This window comes from Schistosoma mansoni, chromosome 3 (genome assembly GCF_000237925.1).
Source record: "Schistosoma mansoni strain Puerto Rico chromosome 3, complete genome".
In the NCBI taxonomy this organism is placed as follows: Eukaryota; Metazoa; Platyhelminthes; class Trematoda; order Strigeidida; family Schistosomatidae; genus Schistosoma; species Schistosoma mansoni.
Window position 1 is genome coordinate 6638425 of NC_031497.1, and position 24845 is coordinate 6663269.

Sequence of the window (24845 nt, forward strand, 5' to 3'; positions counted from 1 at the left end):
TATTCAGCAGTTACTTCGAATTCCAAATATAATAAGCTCAGTAGCGGTCTTCGAGTCCTTTCTGCCTTGAATTGGACTATTCTGGGGATTATTAGTTATCAGTTCCACTACTTCTAACTGTCATAGTTTACTAGGCTCATTAACAGGCAATTACTTTTGTATTCATCAGTCCCACCACTAAGAAATGGTGTATACCTTGAAATGCACTCATTATCACTCGAGATACCAATTCTGAATAAAATGTCAATGGAATGGTTAACGATGACTATGAGAAATGGAATACAGTAATTATATGAACGGAGAAAATCGAATTTCAGTAAGAACTATTAACAACAGAAAACGAATAACACCATGAAGACTGAGCAGAAGGTATGAGAATCAATATAAATAACAACACTGAACAGTTGACATCTACAAAATTTAATAAAGAAACCCCGAGTTCACTTCAAATTAGATAGTTTTCTGTCAAAAGAATGATATCAGGCAACACGCTTTTGCATAGGGCGGTTGAAAAGTAACAAGAAGCAAGGACATTCGCAACTCTGGGATTATTCAAGAAAGACTTTATTGTCAACGGTCTGGCACCATACAGCCACAATATGGGATAACAAAGTGTTACGGGAAGAAACAGGAATATTTATCAACTGCTACATTGAATATCGTTAAGTTCACTCTGCTTTGAATATACTTGTTGTGTTCACTTTCGAACTTCTTTGTTGATAACTTGCATCACGGGTATTTTTGCCGTTTTAGTTTAGAATTTTGGAATTTTCGACACGGAATTCTAAAAACTGAAGGTTTGTCGCACACCTTAAGTCTAACTGAAGGCGTTAAGGGAATTGTCATCTTTTCGGGATCTTGCTGTCACTTCAAGACACTCAGGACGTCAGTAGGTATTGCATCCATAATTTGATGAAATGTGAGCGAGGCTGACTCAACTTCAGACGACGGACGAGTGTTGCGGTAGGGATGTGAAATCATGGTAATCAATTTTTATCTCTGGATATGCATCAGTGAGGTCAAGATGATAATTGGAAGTATTTGAAATAGTGTGCTAACCAGGAGTTCTCGAAGTGGTGCTATTTAAGGCAGGTAGAACTAAATGAGCACAAATGAATGTTTTATATTTGAAGCTCGTGATGAGCACGTAAACAGGTACAAAGGAATTATCAGTTAGTACAAGTACTACATTAATCTTTGCAAAAATATGCATCCATTCAGTTGTGAGAAATCATTTGGAGTGAGAAGCGGATACTGGTGTGTTTCTAGGTAGTCATCTAGTTCAGTTGAAAAATAAGCACATGTCCATATTGAATCATAACATTTTTACCACTATAATTAGTGCTGCACATGAGAAATAATTCACTAGTTCGAGAACACTTAAAGCTTCCAATAAGTTTAGTTTTTTGTCTAATAAACTGTGCCACGTATGGCACTAAGCGTTCTGGTTGGAAAACAAGTTTCGCATGTGATTCCAAACGTAACCTAGCTTTTACTTCCGTACAGTAATTAAGATTGAAGATACCACAGGCATTGTGATTTGACAACACTTTATCCAGTAACACCTATGATTGAATCGTGCGCAATTGCTTGATGGTGATCGGTTTTGAGTAATCCAGAATGGCCGCTACTTTGCTTCTAAGAGGTCGGATGCCTTGCGCATCAGCAATATGTCCGAGAAAATCTAGAAAGTCGGCGCCCATTCGACATTTCTGAATGTTTACATAATTCCGTAATGTCATTCAGGTTCGTTTGAGGCTTTTCTTTGACTGAAGAAACATTGACATTAGGAGATTTCGTTATTTCTAGGATGCAGTGGGCAGATGCAGCCTGCTCTTCTACGGCGTTGTTCTGAAACGAGATCAGAAAAGCTTGCACCTGTTGGGGTGGTTTAGATAAGAAAAGTTGTATGAATAGACCGTCATCGAAAGTTCTTTGGCCAATTACCTCTCCCATTCGTAGCAACATGTCCATCGCTGAATCATGTTGAAGGTCGATATTATTAAGCAGTTCATCCAACCTTTGTCTATCACTTAGTTCTCTGTGTTTCAGAATCGACGTCTTACAGTTTCGTAAGGTTCCGAAACACCACTAGTAAACATACTAGGTGTGACGTGCCTGTTTAATTCGCGCGGTAGTGCCTTGACTACTGCGATGAATTGTGAGTGTGGATCAGTCATGCTGCGCTCGTAGAAGTCAGCCTTTGCGTAGCAGAACCAAGCTTCAATATTGTTCGGCCCAAGCGGCATCATCTGAAACGAGTGGTGCAGAGTCTTGACCTTATGTAGCTTAAAATTGTGTTACTTCATGAGTAATTTAAATTACCAGGATGAACGAGGGAAAAGTATTCAAAAACACGAAAAAATATCACAATATGTATAAAAATAAAGTAATGATTTATGAAGTTCCGAAAGGAACCAGTATCACAGTCTATAGGTGGGTGTACCAGATCACATTTGGCTCACCAATGAATATGTCACAGGTATTTTAATTTGACAACACTTTAATCAGCCGCACCTATGACTGAATCGTGCCCACTCAGTGAAATCAAAAGTCAGAAGCGAGGAAGTTGGAAGATATATTTGATAGATCATCAATATATCTATAAGTGACTGATCTAAACTGGCTAATGATCGTAGGAGAAGTTGAGCACGGTGTTCCCACTCGTAATCTGGTGCGGATGCATGACTGAGCGCCTTCAGCTAGGTGAGTCCATTAGAACAACGTAGTCAGCATCCAATGTTGAACACTTACAAAGCTACTGATTTTGGGGATTTATTTACCGCTGCAAGATCATTTTGAAAAATATTGGAAAACATCTGCTTTATTTGGTCAATCACATGAAGATACAAATTTAACTGGAGAGTTGAACGAGATACTTGATTACAATTAAGAATAAATTAGACTCGATCATTAGATTATTAAATTTGATAATGCATTTGATAATTCCCGAAATTTTGATTGGGATATCCGGTGGATTATTTGTGCATTGGTTAGTAGGACGAATGCTCGAGCAACTAAGTTCGTTCCAAGTTTTGTGAAAAATCAAATTAACATCGAATATTATATCCAACTGCAGTTTGATAATACGATTATTAACATAAACGGATGCATGTTTTGGCAGCATTGAGGGTTAGACTTTAGTAAAACATGTACAAAACTGATTCTTTCTCACTATAGATAAGATGATGAAGGTTTTTTGCGTCTGTGAAACCCCGCTTATTGCCAGCCACTTTACATTTTGCGCATTTGTGACTATTGAGGGGGCGGAAACGTGTGAATCGTCATGCCAAGCAGTTTCAGCAACCAATGGGAGGTCTTCTTAGGCGACATGGATTGGAGCACAGGATATAAAACATTCGGTCTGGACGAGAAAATTCTCGCGAATCATGCTTTGAGACATCAATGATACGGTCTGAATGAGAAATTTTTATTACGTCAAATGAAATAGGGTTAATGGAGGGCATATGATCAGAATTCGGACATTCGTCCAATTAAGTATCGTTCTTAACATTAATAATACGACAACATTCATTTATAATAATTTGCAACATAAGACTGGTTTCTGACTCTATTCTGCACAAAATTCTGGTACGCATGTCTAAGTCTGACGATGGTTGCAATCCGCCTACAAAGAAAAAGCATTTAAATTCTTCTGAAATTGAATGCACCCTAGGGTTCTCACAATACTCATTAAAAAACGGAACATGTGTGACGAAATAATCTTAAGGCCTCTCATCAGTTTTAAGATAATTATATCACAGAACAAATGAAGAAATGAGTATTAGAATTTCCTATTGGCTTTTGCACAGTGGTACCAAGAGAAAAATCGTGGGGCTTTTTGGCAAGAAAAGATAATCTCCAAAAGCCTGTACCAACGTTGACAAAGTTACAAAATTCAGGCAATTGGAAAATCATCAGACTTATTCAAAATAGTATTGAAAATTTGGAAGTATGCAGACTGTCTTCATTTGACGGAAATGCAGACAAGAAACAAGTGATATAATCTCTGGACCTGTTCCCGTAGTTGATATGCACTCACTAATCTGCTCATTTTCTCGCTTTTTTTCTCTACCATCAAGCCACATTTGTTAGCTCGCACAAACATTGGGAAAATAAAATTCGTCAACATCATCTTTTTGGCATACATGAAATACTTAAGATGAATTCAGAAACTGCCTCAAAACATGACAGCCCTTGCACCCCGCAGCTCAGTAGCTTAAAGGATTGTATAGTCCCCTCCTGGTCAGATGAAACTGCTCTTGATCAAAATTATTAAGCCCTTCTTTAAATCAGTCTGACAAAGTGTTTAGGCTGTTTTAGTCTGTAAAATTTGGATTATTGCAATAAATAAATGTCTCTATGTAGGCAAACATGAGTATAAATTGCTGGATGTGATAACCTACATATTTATTTATCTTAGATTTATTTACTTGGAAAGCTGAAAATTTCACTTGCATGTCTTTTACGGCTTGCTAACAACATTCCTTAACTTGTATATCTCAGCGTGTGCTTCTAGTCACTTGATTTGAACTTTGTCTGAGATAGTCAGTTGCCACGGCTTTGTTTCGCATTCTAGAAATTATAAACCGCTGGGAACTATAATAATAATGACTATGGATTCAGTGAACTTACGAAACATCTGGTTAATTTTGAAGATTTCCTCAGTGAAAATTCACTGATTCATTGACTTGAAGGAACTAACAAACCAATCGGCTGGGCGTAGTTAAAGTAATTGACCATGATAGCCCAGTCAGAGACCAATGAACACATGAAGAGCTCCATCATTTTCAGTAGACATGTGCTATAATGTGTACTTATAGATGGCATGGGTATTCGGAGTTTGACAACACTCTTACATGTAATGCCTTTATGATCGAAGGATACCGATCAAGTCAGAAGTCAAAAACGAGGGTATTGAACTAAGATGGTGGTTGGAAGTAGTCAATAGGAAAGCCTGAACCTAGGTTTCTTGCTACTTGGCACACGTTTGCAAAGTTTACATGTAATCTTGAGGGAACTGACTCTCCCTGATGGATTCGGTTCCGTGTCACCCATCTTCACAGTCAGAGGTCTTACTACTGAGCTGTGCGGGTCGCGACTGACTTCCTGTAGGACTGGGATGTATCTCAACACAGTGCACACAATGTCAATTCACCTAGACTAGTGGCCACATTGCAATTTGGTCGATAGGGTTCGATCTGCACTGAAAAGAAACTAGCATACATGACATTGATCACCACCCAGTGATCAATCAATTGCAAATGAGGGTACACGAAGGGTTATTTGGAAAGCTGTAAATATTTTGAGAATCGTTTGATCTAACTGGTCAGTTGTTGAAAGGGATGAGTAACACGCAGTGCTCACTCGTGATCTGGTACTGATGTGTCGTCTGGAATATTTAGCTAGGGCGTGCCCGGTAAAACTAATGAAATCAGGACTAATGTTGAGGACTCATGGAACCATTCATTTTTGGGATTTATTCACCTCTACACCGGTCTTAGAACAGGAAACTGATGTTCGTGTCAAAGTTTAAAAACTATGGATTTCACGCCGTACAAGATTTTCGTGCAACTTTCAGAGATGTCGACAGTATCGGTTCTACATACTATGTCTAACTCGTTTTCAGATATGAAGTCATGTAGTTTGGGGGTACGATATTGAAATCTTTAATCTGTGACCAACGTAAGAGAGGTATTTGAGTATTTCTCCACATTAGGACTGGTCGATTATATTGGAATCACCACAGCCCAATAGTCACACTTAAGTTTCAGTTTCAACATGTCTGGGCAGGGAGATCGTTTTAACATATTTCCATCTCGGATGTTAGTTCTCTTATTGTCCGACACTGTTTTATCTCCCTATAATCAAATAGGGCACAAACAGCCATGAAAGGAAGACTTAAAGGTGCTCAGAAAGGCCATAGACTTCTAAAACGAAAGGCAGATGCTTTGACCGTTCGTTTCCGTGGAATACTGAAGCAAATAATACAGGTAACTAATCAATAGTTTACTAATAGGTGTAGGCGAAACAGTCAATGGGCGAAGTTATGAAAGAGGCTAATTTCTCACTTGCTAGTGTTAAGTTCACAACAGCAGCAAACATTAACAGCCTAGTATTACAGAATGTAACTAAGGCTCAGAGGAAGGTCAAGACGGATAAAGAAAATGTTGCAGGTTGGAACATTAAAAATTACTTTACTTTCCAGGTGTGCAGTTGCCCGTTTTCAAAGTCGTTGTGGAGGGATCTGATAGTAAGTTTGAACTTTGCGAAGAATTGCGTGTATCTTTTGTACTGATTAACTGGGTCTTGCAAATGCAGAGTTTGTGGTTTTGATACCACATTATATTGATGTTCTCCAGTTCTGAGTTGATTATATCGCACATATTGGTTAGTATTAACGTGATTGTACTAACTTATATGTACACTTGTAAGCACATTGTGTCTCATGATATAATAGCTTGAATCTTTATTTCTGTGGACATGGTAAGATGGTGGATTGTAGTCTGGTCGTAGTAGTTAAATTGACTAAGATCTTAGCAGGAATTTAGGTACTGGACGTAATACCATCTGACTTTTCTCAACTCCTGATCGTTCCATGGAGAAATCAGTTTGACTACTGTCATATCTAAAATACAGCCTCTGCCAGGGAAGTCCTACTCACTGCCTTCTCGTGGCACTACTGTTGTTTACGAAAGTGAGAGGACGAAAAGCGAATGTCCGGCGCTTTAACCGGCTTGGTGGACACAGGAAGTTCACCTAGGGGAGTTAGAAAACCCTGATTCCAAACGAATGATGCACATGGGCTCCAGTATCCTGAGGGAACAAATAGTGTATGAATCAATCATTGATCACCGGCTACCATGGGACTGCATCTCCTCACGATGCTCCACTGCCTTGTGGATCAGACCTTTAGGTCAAAAGCTCGGGGTGTGGCCTCCTAAGAAAACCACTTCCTTCAGTTTGGGCACCTGGGCAGTATCAGAGCCCTCACACAAATCGAATGAGATTTGTGCGGCGCATATGTATCTGGTGCTTTCTTGTACCAATATTTATGTGTATAAATAAATAAATAAAAATATTAGCTTCGATAGCCATCAGACTCTTAACCAGGACTCGTACAGAGCGAACCTGGAAAAACCAGCTTGGTTTCTAAATTGGACATAGATGTGTTATAAATGTTTTCTGTGATTTGGTATCACGAGATTTTCGGTTGTCAACACCAATGAATAGAATGTTAATCGATAGATAATAAAAAATGTGGGAGTTTAGCGAAAGTTAGCTTGTAGGTCAGTCGTTCTCCAATCAGTTAAGGCTTAACTGATAAGCCTAATCTTTGGATATCCTATCAACATGTCATCCAAGTATTCATCCTTCACTAGGTTACGATAAGTAGACATACTTCGTGATGTCCAACTGTAGTTATATATTCCTCGACCTTAAATTATCGTTGGACTCTATTAATTTGGAGGTTCTGCGGCATTGTTTGCTACCAAAAGGCACACTAAAGTATATCAACGTTGTACAGGATCTCTACTCAAACATTTCCGGTCGAGTTAAGGCTCATGACGAACTGTCATAAAAAGTACCAACCTCAAATGGTATTCTTCAGAGTTACCCACTTCATTGAACGTCGTCATGGATATTCTTTCAGAGATATTTCTCTCGTATTCTAACTTTTCAGGAGTTGATTTATTAGATTTGTTCGCTGACCTGGAATACATAGGCGAAATTGTTCTGTTTGATGAAAATGCTGGAGAAATGCGGTCTTTTAATCACCTTAATTAACAATGAGTTTCTATTCACCTGAATAGAAATCCCGCTTCAGGACTAATTTGCGTAATCGCCTAAACTAATGATAGGGAGTGAAGAAGCTGAGTGTATTGATCCACTTCACTTATCTTGAAATTCTCGTTAACCCTGGTTGGCTGGTGCCTGATGAAACCTCGATACTGATTCAGACCTTTACTAACTCATGTTATTGGTGACGTAGGCGATGTATCCGTCTACCAATCAAAGGACAAGTATACTGCACAGCAGTTCCCTCCATTCTGGTTTGTGGATATGAAATAGCCATTGAGAACAAGGGATATTTGTAGGTTACTGTTGTTTAATCATTGGTGCCTTCTAGCATCAGAATATAATCTTAACTACCGGTATATAACCACCTAGGTTTCATCACAAACACTATAGGATATAAATCTATCTATACCTCAAATAGTGTGACAACACTATTGTCTTAGTCTGCTTTTGTTAAAGCAGTCATATGGTAATATATTGTACTTGTCCTTTGGGGTGAACAGTTTACTTAAATTAAGTTTAACCGTAGTGTTCTTTTTTTGAGAATATTTCATATCGAATACGTTTGATATGTAGTATTTATTTACTAATTAGTGTCGTTTGTTTGTTTCTTTCACTGTTCTGTAGCATACGAATTGACAGGTTTAGCTGGTGGTGGTCAACAAATCGACCGACTAAAAAAGAACTACAGCAAAGCTGTTGATTTATTAGTTGACTTAGCATCTCTTCAAACGTCTTTCATTACTCTAGACGATATTATAAAAGCAACTAATCGTCGAGTGAATGCCATTGAATTCGGTAAATACATTTTACTTGTCAGTTTTTCTTATATTTGAGTCATTTGTTGCACATTAATGTTGCGTCACAAAATTACTTTTCGAGGCAATGTCAGTTGAATGGTTTATTTATCGTCTAACTAAAAACAAGGATCTGATACATTAATCAGTGTATCACAGAAAATGAGTCGACATCATTTTGATTACAAAAACATGAAAAATTGTAGTATATTAGTATCGATCGGAAAGACGGAGGGTGGTACATGTAAGATACATCAGGAAGCGTCTATTACTCCTTGGTTTCTGTTCTTTTCGCTTTTTATCTAGAGGTTGGGGAATTCTTAAGATTGGTAATCTCTTTTAGCGCATTAATTGTTTCTGAACTGTCAGCAAAGTGTTCGGTTTGCGTGCACTTGGTGTGTTACATTTAAAACAATTACAATCTGATGATCAATCAGTTAGGTAGAACCATTTTTATTAAGGATAGAGCAATAATACACGCACCTGTTTGTTGTGTACCCCGTCTTTTACATTCCAGCATACACTGTAAGAACTCTTCATCAACATATACTAATTATTCTTCTACTGTAACTCGTATTTAACAGTGGGACTTTTATTTCTGCGATAAGTATTGTGTAGTAAACAATATATATACTGGGTGTAGATTACTGACTGAAATCAAATTAATAACCCGAAGATCACAAATGAGTGTTTAAAAACAAGGCAAAACATTTTTTTTTACCAGAATAGCAGTTACCTACTAACTATTTAGCACAAAATCAGTATACATAAAAGTTACCAGAAGGGGTTTTGTGGAGATTTAGTATTTTTCATAGTTGAAAGCGTGAGTCAATTGAAGCTAGACCACCATGGAAAACCTGGAAACACTGGACGGCCGTTTCGTCCTATTATGGGACTCCTCAGCAGTGCGCATCCACGAACCCGCTCTCGCGGGTTTCGAACCCAGGACCTACCAGTCTCGAGCCGAAGCCCTTAACCGATAGACCACTGAGCTGGCATCCAACGGTGTTAATGTCAAACTTCAACTGATCCACGAAGTTGGGCAACCATTCACCAATGTCTTCAGTGAGTTCCTACCTCACAACAGACGTGGTTCGAAACTCGCGAGAGCGGGTTCGTGGATGCGCACTGCTGAGGAGTCCCATAATAGGACGAAACGGCCGTCCAGTGTTTCCAGGTTTTCCACGGTGGTCTAGCTTCAATTAACTCACGCTTTCAACTATGAAAAATGCATAAAAGTTGTTCAAACCACTGCTCGGTCTATGGAATTAGGGTATTTTGGTGTTACCCACCAGTCTATGAAACCAACATCCAACTATTACCCCTGATTTTTGTCTTCCATATCACCCCTACGAAGATATATGGGATCATGCACGGTCGAATTATGAAGTTCCAGATATTCTTGAAGTTCTTTCCAACAAGTTGCACCTCGGAATTTAAATTTCAGCTTCTGTAGACAACAGACACTGACATTGAGAAGTTCGAAATACATGTTGTAAGTAGTCCCCATATTTCTTCCTTCGGTTTTTAGCTCTAAATATATTAAGTTCTACGAGATGTTTTGTTATGAACAATCAGTTTATCTTTGTTAACATGGAACTAACATCTTGTTTAGACTCAATAGGCCGTGTGTTTTCGTTTAGATCTTATGCACTTGAAATTTTTATTCATTAAACATCTGAGCTTTAACAGATAGACTAGATGATTGCTCATACTTTTGACAATTCTTTTTAATATTAATCACTGCTCTATCAAATTACAATCACTATATATTTTGTTGCATGTCTTTTTCACTCAAATGTATGTAGTTATGGAATTAATTCGGTACCTTTCCTTATATTGAGTATTTCGACATCTATTTTAGTTATCATACCGAAAATTGAACGTACACTAAACTATATCACACAGGAACTGGATGAACGCGAAAGAGAAGAATTCTACAGGTTAGTTTCATCAGACATATCATTATAATTCATATTTTAATCACATATTTTAAACTTTGTGTTGCATTTATGTGTTTGCCGATGCTTGTTTAATGTTTTAAGTAATTGAGTAACATGTAAGCAGAGTAAATAAGTTTGTTAGCCCGAAATAATCATCCCGATATATCTTCTAACATTCAATAGTTGTGTTTAACTTGTTTGATATATTTCTCATGCAAATTGATGAATTTCACTGTCACATATCCTACTTTGAGAGAGAGAGAGAGAGACGGTATAAACTCACAAAAATGCGCACTACGTAAAGGAACAGAAAGAGGATATAGGTAAGCAAGAAGATGCCAACCTAAACTATCGAAGTCTATGGAGAAATAAATGAGATAATGTCAGATTTAAGGATAAGTTTTGAAGAAAGATTAATTCATATTAACCGTTATAATCGATTTCGAGCATCGTACATTCCGTCATGAATGATCATTTATTCAATTTAGTTAGACGGGATTATCACGTATTGATCCATGTGTTTGAGCAGTGGTAAGGTCACTTAACTTTTAACAGTTAGCAAATTCAAACTCCTATTGACCCGCTTCGGTTTGAGTCACGGCATACAATCGATGGCCGTCACACCACAGCATAGCTCGAAGTCGAATAAATTATACTTTGTTTTTCTCTTTATGATGCACAAATGGACAGTGTAATTCTCAAGTGTCAGCTAGACATAGATAAGAAAATTCGATCGATTGTAATTAAGATAATCTGTACAAGCCTAACTTAGTGCAACCTAGCATACGACAGACTTTTTACTCTGTATCAGGAGGAAAGCCATATATTGACAAAAAATAGTATTGTGTTGTAAACGTAAGATCAAAATTACATAAGGTGATTGTATGTGATATAAAAAAAAACGTTTAAATCCGGCCACGCATAATCCGTTAAAGTTGTGCATTGACTGAAGTTAGGCTATTGGACTATTTAACCATATTTTTATTATTGCTAGTAGACAAGTGATTGGAAAACGTTTTGAGCACTAAAGGAACCAATTTGTTATTTCCAGCAATTATTAATTAACAATAAAATGGTCCCTAAGAATCTTTTCACAATGACTACTGAATATATTGTGGTTGCTAGTTATACAAATAAATATGTAACTGAAAATTGCACGTAAATAGAGAAGAGTAGAGAAAAATTATGTTAGTTGTCGAAAATGTAAAACGCTAAGGTAATATTTGTCGCAGTGCAGTGTCTTTGTGAATTAACATCGTTTTTTTAGTTTCCAGTGCACTTTATTTGTATGTTTAGAACTTATCACTTTAGCTGATTCGTTTACCTTTTATTCAACGAAGTTAATGTGTTTTTTTTAATTTCCACGTGTGTTGCACACTAGATTGAAAAAAGTTCAAGAGAAGAAAAAACGTAATCGTTCCCTTAAAGAATTAGAATTGAAATCTAAAGGATTTGAACTAGCCTCAGCTGATCATGCTCCAAATATTCTAAACCAAGATGAAAATGAAGGACAAATTCTCTTTTAATTTATGTGAAATATTTTCGTTACATTATTGAAGCTGATGGGTTATATATATATATATTCAATCTGTCGATTCCGATTAATTATTGCATAATAATATGTATACTTTGAGAAGTAGCTAACTTCTCATCGTATGCATCTACATATGTTTTCTCTTGAATTAGTTACATTAACATATTACTTTATTGTTTAAAATTTTGATAATTCATGATGAATATAATTTGGTTTCTTTCAAGCAATAGTAATTTTTGAGTGAACAGGGATGTAATCAAATAAACACCTAATTAATGTTTTATTTTTTTCTTCATAATTGGGGTATTCTACTATAATTTCAAGTACTTTCCTGCCAGGAGTTACGTATACGTATTTCTGTTATATACTAGTGCATTGAATAGGACATTGTCGTCAGGCTTTTAACTAATAGCAAAGCTGGAAAAAACCGTAACTAACTTTATGTCAGGCTAATCGACAAGTCATGGCGAGATCCTTTCTAACGGAAACGTTAATTGAAAAATAACTATATATTGTTGATCTACCTGTACGAAGTCCCTAATATTCATCATTTGGGGAGAAACTGGAAATCCACTGGTATCGATTAAATTCTTTTTAAAGCTTACTAACAATCGGTAATTCTGGTTTCACGACAAAATTAACAGCGTACCGTGCTGTTTAGTGACTAATATCACCTTCAAGCTCAAGATAAAAATGTTAGTATAAGACCATAATCAGAGTTCAAACAGGACCTTCAGAAGTAGTTATAGTTCTTCCCAATCTATTCCAGTGGTATATCATGAGAATATTATCGTTGTGTTATCGACCAGTAATTGATGTTATTAGTCTTTGGATCCAATATTACCTTTAACTCTAAAGTTTATGGTTGCGAGAATAATTATATCTGGCAGCGCATGTTTACAGCACTGATTTGATTAAGTGAGATTGTATAAATGTCAATTAGTTGTCTTCCTGTAGACCTTAACTGGACAGTTGTTACACCCTAAATTGAGGCTTCAGTACTGCGCACCACACCTTGGATCGGATCAAAGCTCTTTAGATCCGCTACTGAGCTGGATTACAACAATGTACATTCCCAATTTCGATAAGTCTGATGATAATCCAAATCTGTTAGTGACTACTGTTTCACTGTATGATATGGTTGGACTCAGCCTATCTCTACTTACCAATAAGATACCTAGCGGGGTCATCTGCAAGTGTTTCTTAGCAATCTGGATTTAGGATGAGAAAACCTGTTAGGTAGTGAAAATTTTTATGCTTCTCCAATTGCACTTATGAATTTAATTTAAGTTTAAAACTCTGAGTGATGCTCATTGCCGATAAATTTCCGTGCATCTTATTTTCACATTAGCAAAGCAGGATCATTCGTTTATCCGTAAACTACCCTTATGTTGTATTTTCAAAATACTTTTTTTGTAGTTTATCGGTCACGATTTCTAAATCGTTAAATCTAAATAAAATTCTATTGCTTTATGAGAAAGTGGACTGTATATGAGAGTATTTTCTGTTTGATTAGCTAAATAGAATTAGATCTTTTACATCTCGAAAATCAATCTTAAAATGTGTCGTGCAGGCATGCTATAAACCTCCGTTTAGTCAGCTTGATATTATCGCTAAGTCTCATACAATGCATTATTCCATGCTCGGTGTACAAAGTTGTACTTGCTTTCAGAGTTACAGTAATGACATCCGAAAATAATATAAAACACTTCCTACTGACTTTAGGTTCCTCTTTTTTTGGTAGTATATCGCATGTCATAAACCCTGCAATATGATTTAAACTACAAACTCATCTTCGTTTTCAAGAAATTACGAATGGACAAAGTTATAGCAGTCAGAAAATTTAAAAATCCATAAAAACGTGAAATGTGTTTGATTTACTGTAGTCATTTATACTGTTCGTCATAACGATTTCCGTGAATTCATACGATAGCAGATAAAAACCTTATAACCGTTTTACTTTCCAGTAATTCATCAGAGTAAAAAATGTTTATCATTAATTGACAGGATAATATCACAAGAGTGTATTTGTATTCATTTAGAAGTCAACAAGATTACTATAAATAAGCTCAATAATGGTAGAACCTATATAGACAGTGTAAAATATACTCATTATTAGTATCTTGTTTCATACTTCAGTTCATTAACATTAAAGAATTGGCATCAAGTGTTGAATAGTCAATCCAGTTAAACAGTTATTACATTTAGATTGATTACCTCTCATTAATATAAAATTTCCCCCAAATGCTCTGGTATGGCCGAGAGTGGGGAGAGTCCACTCTCCCTCTTGCAATGCTTTCATATGACCACACGTATATAGCCTCTGCCAAGGAAGTCCTACTCACTGCCTTCTCGTGGCAGGGGTGTTGTTCACGAAAGTGAGAGGACGAAAAGCGAATGTCGGGCGCTTTAACCGGCTTGGTGGACACGGAGTTAGAAAACCCTGATTCCAAACCAATGGTGCACATGGGCTCCAGTATCCTGAGGGAACAAATAGTGTATGAATCAATCTTTGGTCACTGGCTACCATGGGACTGCATCTCCTCACGATGCTCCACTGCCTTGTGGATCAGACCTTTAGGTCAAAAGCTCGGGGTGTGGCCTCCTAAGAAAACCACTTCCTTCAGTTTGGGCACCCGGGCAGTATCACGACCCTCACACAAATCAAATGAGATTTGTGTGGCACATGTATCTCGTGCCCCCTTGTACCAATACTTATGTGTTTAAATTGAAAATCAATTAATTAATTAATATAAAATGAATCTTTCCAAAAAAAGAAATGAATTATCAAAATGCTTAACTTGAAAATATCTAGATACAGTTCATAATTTCAAATTAAAATTTCACTAAATCAGCATCAACAATAAAATGTTCTGATTAATAAAAACAAATCAGTGATTTTCTGTCATTTTGAAACCATATGAGAAGCTGTGAATTAATTAAATATAATCACTGGCTATAAATAAGAGCTACATTGTAAATGATTACATAGCTACTTATATTTTCATGTATTTTTTAATGTTCAATGAATGTCAAATGGTCACATCGTTTCTTTTCTGATTTATTAATAATTAAAATGATAACATTATTTTAATTAGTTAATTGTTATTCAAATCTGTCAAAAGATTAGACAAGTATATATGTTTCATTGTTTATGATGATAAGATACTAAACAGATTTGTAAAGTGTTATATCCCATGGAGATTTATGAACGGTAACTTTTGAGGACTGTTTATGGACCAATATGACACGTCTATTTCCTGTTGTATAATTGTTAAGTAACTAAACTATTCATATTCCTGTCCCTCTTATTATAAGCTTTATTTTGACCTATAGACTATTATTACACGATTTACCATTCTTGAGTTATCCCTAGTCCATTAATTACTGTTCCCTTATTCACAGTCACATTTAGCTAAATCTTGTACAAATGTTATTTTATATTTTATGATACGATGTGGTCAGTTTGTTTGGTATATAAACCCAGTATGTTTGAGAATAATGATTCTTATTGCAGAGGCTATTATTGGTGTCCTGGACTTAACTGGCTGGGCTAGGCAGATAGCAAGACTGATAAGTACTCAAGACTGCTCATTCGGTTTTCGTGATCATTACTCTGATCGATAATTCACTCCTCTGTAATTGGCGGGAGCCAGCACGTTCATATATTAAACTGGGCACTCAGGCAATCAATATAACATAAAGTTTCTTTTTATTTAAAGTTTGAAGTTGAAATTGTTAAAAATTACAATTGTGACTAAACTTTAAAAGTTTTAGTGTAGTAGGTAGCCTTCTATAAACTCCAAAAAGTAAACTAATGTCAGTCTTATCAAAATTTATTACATAGTCAGTTTTACAATGATCCATTTTTATGATGGATATATCAATGAGTTTTAAAAATTACTTAAGATATAAATTTCGGATTATGTAAATGTATTTTTGTCTGACCTTAATAGTTTTACAAACGGTTTGAAAGACAAAGTAATATTTCATCAATCGGAGTCTGGATTTAAAATTCTCTTCACTTCAATTACTTACGCCTGTTACTCCCAATGGAGCATAGGCCGCCGACCAGCATTCTTCAACCCACTCTTCACTTGAATAGGCTTTATTAAATCAAATCGAAAGTCTATATATATATAACACAGCCTGAGTCGTTGACCACTACAGTTATAATTTGGCATTCACCTATAATAAACAAACTTGTTTGGACAACAAATCTTTGAGTTTGACTGTGAGCACTCTGTCTTCCGACTACTGATTCCAATTCTAATCATTACCATTTGTAATCAAAGTTTATTCGTGTTATAGGGAGTGGAAACTTGTTCTATGAAACAAACCTAGGTTGATGGTGAAAAAGTCACTTAACAGTGACACTAAATAAAAACCATATATAAATTAGTCGAATCTTTACAGAATCATATATAAAAAACAAATATTTCTCTTAAGAATATACTCTACTGCCACCGAGGGTAATAATGATATACTCCATTTCAAATAAAATGATATTACTGACCGTCTGGTTGAATCGCATTCGGTAACACCTAACTAGGATCGTGAATATCCGTGTCTAATCAGTAATTAAGATTGTATAATTCAGTGCAGTAAACTTGAAGTGACGGCTGGATGGAAACATCATTTACTATATAATTAACTGAACCAAGCTAAGTAGAATTACGTTCAAAATCTCAGTTGTCTAATCCATTTACATACTTAAGAAACGTTGAGACACATTATTCAATGAATTATCACTTCACAAGTTAAAAAATATCTACATGTCACTCAGAAATCGATAGGTTACTTGTAATTGTAAGAGTTTACTAAGTTTAACATTCCTAACAAAAATTCATCGTTGATATTATTAAAAATAGTACCCTAGAATATACCTACATGCACAATAACTAATTTTTTGGCAACTTTTAATCGAAGTTATACGTGACAAGTGGATTGCGAAGTAAAATAGTACTTTGAACCGTATCAACTTCAAAATAAGAATTAAAAAAAACAACGTTATCCATTTTTCCAAAAGGAGTATTATCTAAAGTGAGTATGAAAAAGTATTAAAATATGAACGAATAAATGGATTCATGATACATTAAAGGTAACAATAATAACTTGTTTGATATGTTATATTTGATACAACTGAGAAGTTCCCACTTAGAACAGAACTCTTATGAAGTGTTTTCTGATTTTCAAAAGTTCTCTAGATAATGTCAATTAGTGACGAAAATGATCAAATGCCTAAATAAGTTATCTTGACTGAATTTTTTCATTCAGTAAAAATATAAATATCTCGTTAGTTTTATCTCCCTCATACATACAATATAAATTGATAGGCAACATATCTTGAACTTTCTGACCAAATAATTCGGCCGTAATGTGTTTTAGGAAATCTTCGGTTAACATAGCTAAAAATATTACGTAGATCAGTAGTATAGTGAAAGTTGAGGACATAGGTTATTGATGAGTAGTACTATGTATGATAACCAGATGATTTGTCATTCATTTTACCAATAGAAAAAGATTTTTCATTCATATTAATAAAACTCATTAATAATTTTATTCACACAAAAGATTTTTTTCTCAGAAGGGGGGTTTGTGGAGATTTTAGTAATTTTATATAGTTGAGATCATGAGTCAATTGAAGCTAGACCACCAAGGAAAACCTGGAAGCACTGGATGACCATTTCGTTCTATTGTGGGACTCTTCAGCAGTGCGCATCCACGATCCCACCTAACGAGATTTGAATCCAGGACCTATCGGTTTTGCGCGCGAGAGCTTAACCTCTAGACCCTTGAGCCGACATCCAACGGTTTTAATGTCTAACTACAACCAATCCACGAAGTTGAGCAACTGTTCATCAATTGTCTTCAATGAGTTGATATCTCCCAATAGACCTGGTTGAACTCCACTGTTTACTGTTTCTCACTAGAATTCCAGGAAATACTTCATGAAGCTAGTCACTTTTAATAATAAGCAAATGTAAAAAAAGAACTTATGTACATATAAATATACATGTGAATTTTTATAAAAACACACGTGATCGATCACATTTATTTCATCTTTTACTTTTGATTGGTTGTTTAAGTATCCTGTTATTATATTAATGAATATCACAATTGAAAGTTTTCTATTCAATCTTAATTGATTTTTATAATTTTACACATAAAAGAAATTACTCTTTGGTGTTATTATAACATATAGAAAATCATCGGAAAATCTCTTTTCTTATATTCAATCAGTAGTAGTAAAAATACATGCTCAATGTCTACTCATCATTTCATTATTGTTTAATCAATTATGTGATAGATTATTCAATCGATTAATTTATCATTCATGTTGATTGGTTTGTCTGTAATCAATTGAAGAAGAAAACAAAAAAGAATGAATAAAATTTGTTTATAAATTTAAAGAAATGTATAATCATTGTCATTGGATTCCAATTGCAATGCCAGAGATGTATGGAGTTATATTTGGTGAACATGCGGGTCTTATACATGCTTGTTCTGTAAGTTATGTTATAAATTATATTTTTTTAAAGTTTATGTATTTTATATTACATATATTTCAGTAATATATAAAAATGATGATAGTTAGTTGAATAGATATGATTATTAAGCAGAATATGAATTTTATATAGTTGAGATCATGAGTCAATTGAAGCTAGACCACCATGGAAAACCTGGAAGCATTGGACGACCGGCTCAGTGGTCTATCGATTAAGTGCTATGGCGCGAGACTGATAGGTTCTGGGTTCGAGTCCATTTGGTGCGGGATCGTGGATGCAAATTGCTGAGGAGTCACACAATAAGGGAAAATTGCCGTTCAGTGCCTTGACGCCCCTCATAGTGGTCTAGCTTCAATTGACTCACGATCTCAACTATATAAAATTACTAAAATCTCCACAAAACCCCCTTTCTGAGAGTATGAATTCTTAAAATTCCTGATAATTATATTAATAGGATTTTAAATGTAGTTTGGTAAATTACTCTTAATTACTGACAATTATTCTTTTTAAAAGTATAAATAAGCAATTAAAATACAGAACAATATTGACCATAACTCTTTGATAATTGGTTTGTATAGCTTTATAAACACTTAAAGTATTCATCACTTCCTTTTCATAGTATGAAGCTTATAGATTCCCATCATTCTTTACTGAGTTTAAAATAAAACTGATATTCGAAAGTGTTGAATAACTGAACTATTTTAAATAATAACTACAAACTGTAAAGCATCAGTAAGTTATCTTATGAAGATTTACAGACGATTGGTAACATCTCAGTATTTATGTTTATTTAACTAATATACATTCAATAGTCTCATAGAAAAAGTAATTTTAGAGTTAAAGGCGAAACAAAACAGGTGAATGAAGCACTCAGCTGGATGTACCTGCATCTCAGAGTTGATTTTCACTCTGGGACTCGAACCCAGTACCCCCGCTTCAAACGTCATCGCGTTATCCACTCGGCCACTGAGTCCTGATAGCCACTTGCTTGTGCGATGGGGTGAAGTTTAAATTCATTCAGTATTGTTTGTTTGAATCTTCCCATCGATGTGTTAGGACTGTAACTGGTCAGTCTCTAATTGGCACATGTGCATAGCTGACGAGTCCCAAATAGGACGAAACGCGCGTCAAACTGGATCCCACTGCTAGTCACTATCCATCTCTGCTTACCATGCTTGTGAATTAAGGCTATATCGATGCAATACGCACAGTATGCACATATGTCAATTAGAGACTGACCAGTTGCAGTCCTAACACATTGATGGGAAGATTCAAACAAACAATATTAAATGAATTTAAATAACACACTTTGCTTCAAAAAGTGTGATTTTTAGTGAATTTAAATGGCAAAAACTAGTATATAATCGTAATCACTATGAAGACGGAATGGAATATATTTTGATTTGATTTATCTTATGGGTTCCGACTAAAGAAAGCTTGTAAACCTTTCAAGGACTAACGTTCTCTAATGATAAATCAAACAAACAATATTTAGAATGTAGTTAATCTGTTGAACCAACATGTATTTAATAAGGCAATTGTAAATGAAACAGAAACTGATTCATGGGTGAATTTCTACATCTAGTCTTTATGTCAATGATTTACTTCTTTGTTAAGCTACTTATAAAAATCTACTTCAGTCATAGAGTGTTTCGAGTAAATTGAAAATATCAATATCATAATTCCAGGGTAGATTTACAACATTTTTTCAAAAGAAAACTTTTACATGAGTTTATCTACACAAAAATAATCAATTTGTTGTGATGATTTCAATCACAATAGTTGATAAGCGTTATTTTACCATTTTCTCTCGTTTCCTCCCTTTCAGTACTTTTTGTAAGCTAGTCTGAGATAAATAAAAGGAGACTAAATAACTAGAAAAAGACTTATCACTTACTAACAAAGTTTATGTGTAATTTTCATTGATCATTTCTGTGACATTCATTCAGATAGCTGGGAGAGTTTTCACTCCGTTGATATCCCAATTATGCGTTGCTGGCCAGTATCAATTAGCAAGAAATCTAGGTCTAAAACTTCTTAAATATTGACTCCAATCACAAGAAATTAAAATAAGATGCTTCTTGGTGTCAAGTCACTTAAATTGAATTTAATTAATAGAATTCAGTGTAGGGGTTGTAGAGACTGTTGAGTTTTTGATTGAAATCATGAATCTATCAATGTTAGACCATCATTGAAAACCTAGAAACACTGAACGGCCGCTTCATCCTAATATGGGACTCCTCAGTAGTGTGCATCCACGATCTCGCACGCGGGATTTGAAATCATGACTTTTGGTCTCATACGTGTATACCCAACCTGTAGACCACTGAGTTGGAATCTAACCAAAAGTCCTGGTTTCGAATCCCGTGTGCAGGATCGTGGATGTACACTACCGGATAGTCCAATACTCGAACGAAACGTCCATCTATTGCTTCAAGGTTTTCAATGGTGGTCTAATATTGATCGATTTATGATATCAATGATCGGATTCAATCAACACTAGAGACTAGATAACAATTTGACACTCGCTAATAAACTATGATCAATTAATGTACGTATACATGTACATAAATTCAATGTGCTTTACTTCAGAAAAGTCTTCTCGAGAATTTTTATCTACACATTTTATAAAATCCATCAAATCTATCATTGATAATTCCATATTTTCATTAAAATGTATTCTTCTATTTTATAATCCACTGAATCTAAAGTTCAAATTAAGAAATAATTCAAATACTTACAAAGGATATGGATATTTTCCCAGGAATTCTTATCAGTAAACTATCAAATGAAAATAGTAATTAATCCCAAACTGTTTGTGATTTAAACTGTGAAAGTAATTTTTGAGTAAATTTACTCGTTTGAATGGTTGGCTATAATTTAAATACTTTCATCATAGCTCCATTATTTATGTTTCTAATATGCAATGAGGATATTTCAGTTAAGGTATTAATTGTAGTATTAATATGTACCAAAGGATTTTAGAAGTGGTTTACTCTCTGAGCTCGATAGTCGAGTTGTGAAGCTTTCGATATCTTTCTAGATACCATCATGAAAGAACATTACATCAATGAGTAGCTATGGATAAAAGCCGTTTTCACTACCGATTAATGTCAGATTTAAAAGTGAATAAATATTAGGGAATATAAAAGCGTCAATCTTTCACACCTGACAGGTGGCATTACTCAGTTCTTGATGGAAGTCACTTCCGGAACATATTGAAGAGAAGAAACTTTAGGACACCGTCATAATAAAAAAATTGGCATAAATCCTAACAAGTTACATAATCATGAAAGAAAATGTTATGTTGAACTTTCCAAAATGAATGGTTGTTCACAGATAACATAATTCCAAGGAATAGTATTAATTAAAATCGTTTTTTCTGTCTTGTCTCAGTGCAGCGAATGAGGTGCGTCCTAGTACAAATCTGAAAAACTTATCTATCATATTTTAGAAACCATCTTTAGTTTACAGATTATTATCTCTGTCGCTTAGCGTTTTTTCGGGGCCATTTCTATGCAATCACATTAAATACAGGCACTTTCAGAACTAGGCTCAATAACAGAAGTGATCGATGAGTAGCATTATTGTTGGTTTCTTTTAAAATTTATGCTGACTCAATTCTGTTGGTCGGCTTACCAAAGTTTTGCCTAGACCGGTTAATTCCACAAATAAAAGATTTTAATTTAAGATGCCAGCTGTCACTCCAATGTAGCATTCCAAACTTCTGCATTACGAACGAACCAATTTTCTAAAGGACGTCAGAGTAACCTTACTGTTGAGTCACGACTGGTACAAAGTTTGTGTTTAAAAAACAGCTTACTTGTCAGTTTCTTTTCGTGAACTTTGTGCTTGAAAGCCACCTAGTCTGTTTATTATTTCAAATCTATAATCGTATTCAGTTGATGTTAACCTCTTAAAAACAGCCTAATTTTAACAAACTTTTCGACAATCGTTTCATAACATCTCACCCTTTCAAATAAAATCTGATTTTAGTAAAGTATTTTTGAAATACAAAAAATAATGTATGCATACTTAACATTGCATTTAAAAAGTCACTTAATAACAATTTTCTATTATTCCCCTATCTATATCAAACAATTATTTGGCATGATATTTATTTCATATGGTATTTTCTTCAATAAACCCCCTTATTATATGCTCACTAGTGACTGTCTACATGAGGTATTTCCTGGAGTTCTAGTGAGAACCAGTGACCAGTGGAGTTCAACTAGTTCTGTTGGGAGATATCAACTCACTGAAGACATTGGGGAACGGTTGCTCAATTTCGTGGATTGGTTGAAGTTAGACATTAACACCGTTGGATTCCGGCTCAGTGGTCTAGTGGTTAAGTGCTCACGTGCGAGAGTGGTAGGTCCTGGGTTGGAATCTCGCTAGGCGGGGTCGTGGATGAGCACTGCTGAGAAGTCCCACAATGTGATGAAACAGCTGTCCAATGCTTCCAGGTTTTCCTTGGTGGTCTAGTTTCAATTGACTCATGATTTCAACTATATATAAAAAAACATTGTGTCTGTCAGTCATTTTTGTAGAAAGCAGATATTAGTACAGGAATGATAGATTGTTTTATGTTCTATTATGAATTTATCAGTACAGTTAATTATATGAAATAATACAGCTATGCAAAGAAGTATTATCCAAAACAGACTATGAAAAGTTTATATATGGCTTCTTGTCTAATTATAATTAAACAAAATTGGAGGTACATTTGATCTTATATCTGAATGATAACATTTATAGACAAACTAATTTGGTTAAAATTTTCTACGGTATAGTGAAGAAAAACTATTCATGTTCATACGAACCTTCCGAATGTGGTTTTTGTAACAAACTGACGTAAAATGAACGAAATTTAAATATCTGTGATCAATGGATAGTGGTGTCATGATTTAGTGAAGAAGCTTAATAGTAAAAATCTGAATAGAGTCTAAAGAAGAAAATGGATGTTTAATAGTGAAGATCTCTGAATTCTGACCCAATTAGCTGAGGATATCATGTTATCTCAGGAAGTCTTGGGTTCTATCCCACATCATATTGTGGTGGCACACAGTTAAGGAGTCTCATACTAGATTGAAATATTTACCCATTGCTTCCTACTCTTCAATGATTCGACATCTATCAATATTCAAGAAAACTACCTCCATAATATACGAAGTCTCCACAAATTCTCTTGAATTTCTTTTAAACAAAAGTAATCAGTATGTTCGTCCGTTGAAAAGATCAACTTCACTTCGGTTATTAGGTTAAAAATATATGTAGAAATCACCTACTATTATGTTATCAAATATACTACCAGTACACAAAACACTTTTTATACTATTATGCCCGTGTCAACTCAAATTCAGGCATGATTTGTTAATTGTTTGTCGAAGTAATATTCTATATTTAAAACCGAATTTACTAGAATGTTTAATGTAGATATCTCATGTGGACTTAATGAAGCTGCCTTCCTATGATTAGTTTTTCACCCTTTTTTATTATTTACTAATTTCTATGGTTCTTATCTTTCGAAAGCTTTTTGGTGAGTGAAGGTTTAAGTATGCTCATCCAATATAGAATCTCTACCCACTTGTAGTCAATTGTTAGTTCAATAAACCTAAATCTTTGAACATTAAAGGTAATCAAGACACTGAAAACACTTATTAAAGTATATTCTACGAAAAAGAGTATATACATAATCTACAATGAATAAAATTCGTTAATCGATTAATGATATGAAAGAAAAGATGTAATCTAGCCATTTGTTAAGTTGAGATCCTGATTTACATAATCTCAAACATTTTGAAGTAAATAAGAAAATACTTTTGACACAGATATAAGACAATTTTAAATCAGTCCATAAAATTTAACTTTGAAATGTGATTGCATAATTCTTTGTTGGTTACAGAATTTACAAAAATATACGTCCAATCAGTACAAAACTTTATATCTTCAACGGGTAATGAACACAGTAATTCATGTTCCGATTATTGATTTTATACTGTATAAATGATCAAATAATAATTAGTTCAGTAATCTTTTTTTGTTTGAACAAAAAAAAAAGAGAAAGTCTCACCTCATTATAAATTTTCTATTTTATTCGATGTCAATACAAAAAAAAATTGAAAAAAAAGAAAACAGATTCATAAAGTATAACACTGCCTATTCATGGTAATGAAACTAGTAAAATATATATTGGAAGGGGTTATGTGGAGATTTCAGTATTTTCATAGTTGAAATCATGAGTCAATGAAGCTAGATCACC

General features: G+C 34.8%; 3 protein-coding genes and 1 non-coding gene across 4 annotated transcripts in view; 2 read left to right on the forward strand and 2 right to left on the reverse strand.

The window, feature by feature from the left end:
- Positions 1-5683: 5683 nt before the first annotated feature.
- Positions 5684-12354, forward strand: Smp_103200 (putative atp synthase subunit d). The gene is made up of 7 exons (XM_018799044.1): positions 5684-5825; positions 5876-5993; positions 6026-6176; positions 6209-6253; positions 8428-8598; positions 10462-10540; positions 11922-12354. Exons 1-7 carry the CDS (start codon positions 5782-5784, stop codon positions 12064-12066), a joined length of 753 nt encoding a protein of 250 aa, XP_018650871.1. The 5' UTR covers positions 5684-5781; the 3' UTR covers positions 12067-12354.
- Positions 9520-9591, reverse strand: Smp_tRNA_01502_Pseudo_CGA.1.1. The gene has a single exon. It is a non-coding gene (tRNA).
- A 4970-nt stretch (positions 12355-17324) lies between the features above and the next one.
- Positions 17325-17528, reverse strand: Smp_202220 (uncharacterized protein; the record flags this gene model as incomplete). The annotated part of the gene is made up of 1 exon (XM_018799045.1): positions 17325-17528. One exon carries the CDS (start codon positions 17526-17528, stop codon positions 17325-17327), a length of 204 nt encoding a protein of 67 aa, XP_018650872.1.
- A 962-nt stretch (positions 17529-18490) lies between these two features.
- Smp_179700 (hypothetical protein) overlaps positions 18491-24845 on the forward strand; it is a gene marked incomplete at both ends in the record, with an annotated part of 11320 nt that continues 4965 nt past the window's right edge. Inside the window, one exon of the mRNA XM_018799046.1 lies at positions 18491-18583. Coding sequence (XP_018650873.1) covers positions 18491-18583 — 93 coding nt within the window. The remainder of the gene's footprint in view (positions 18584-24845) is intronic.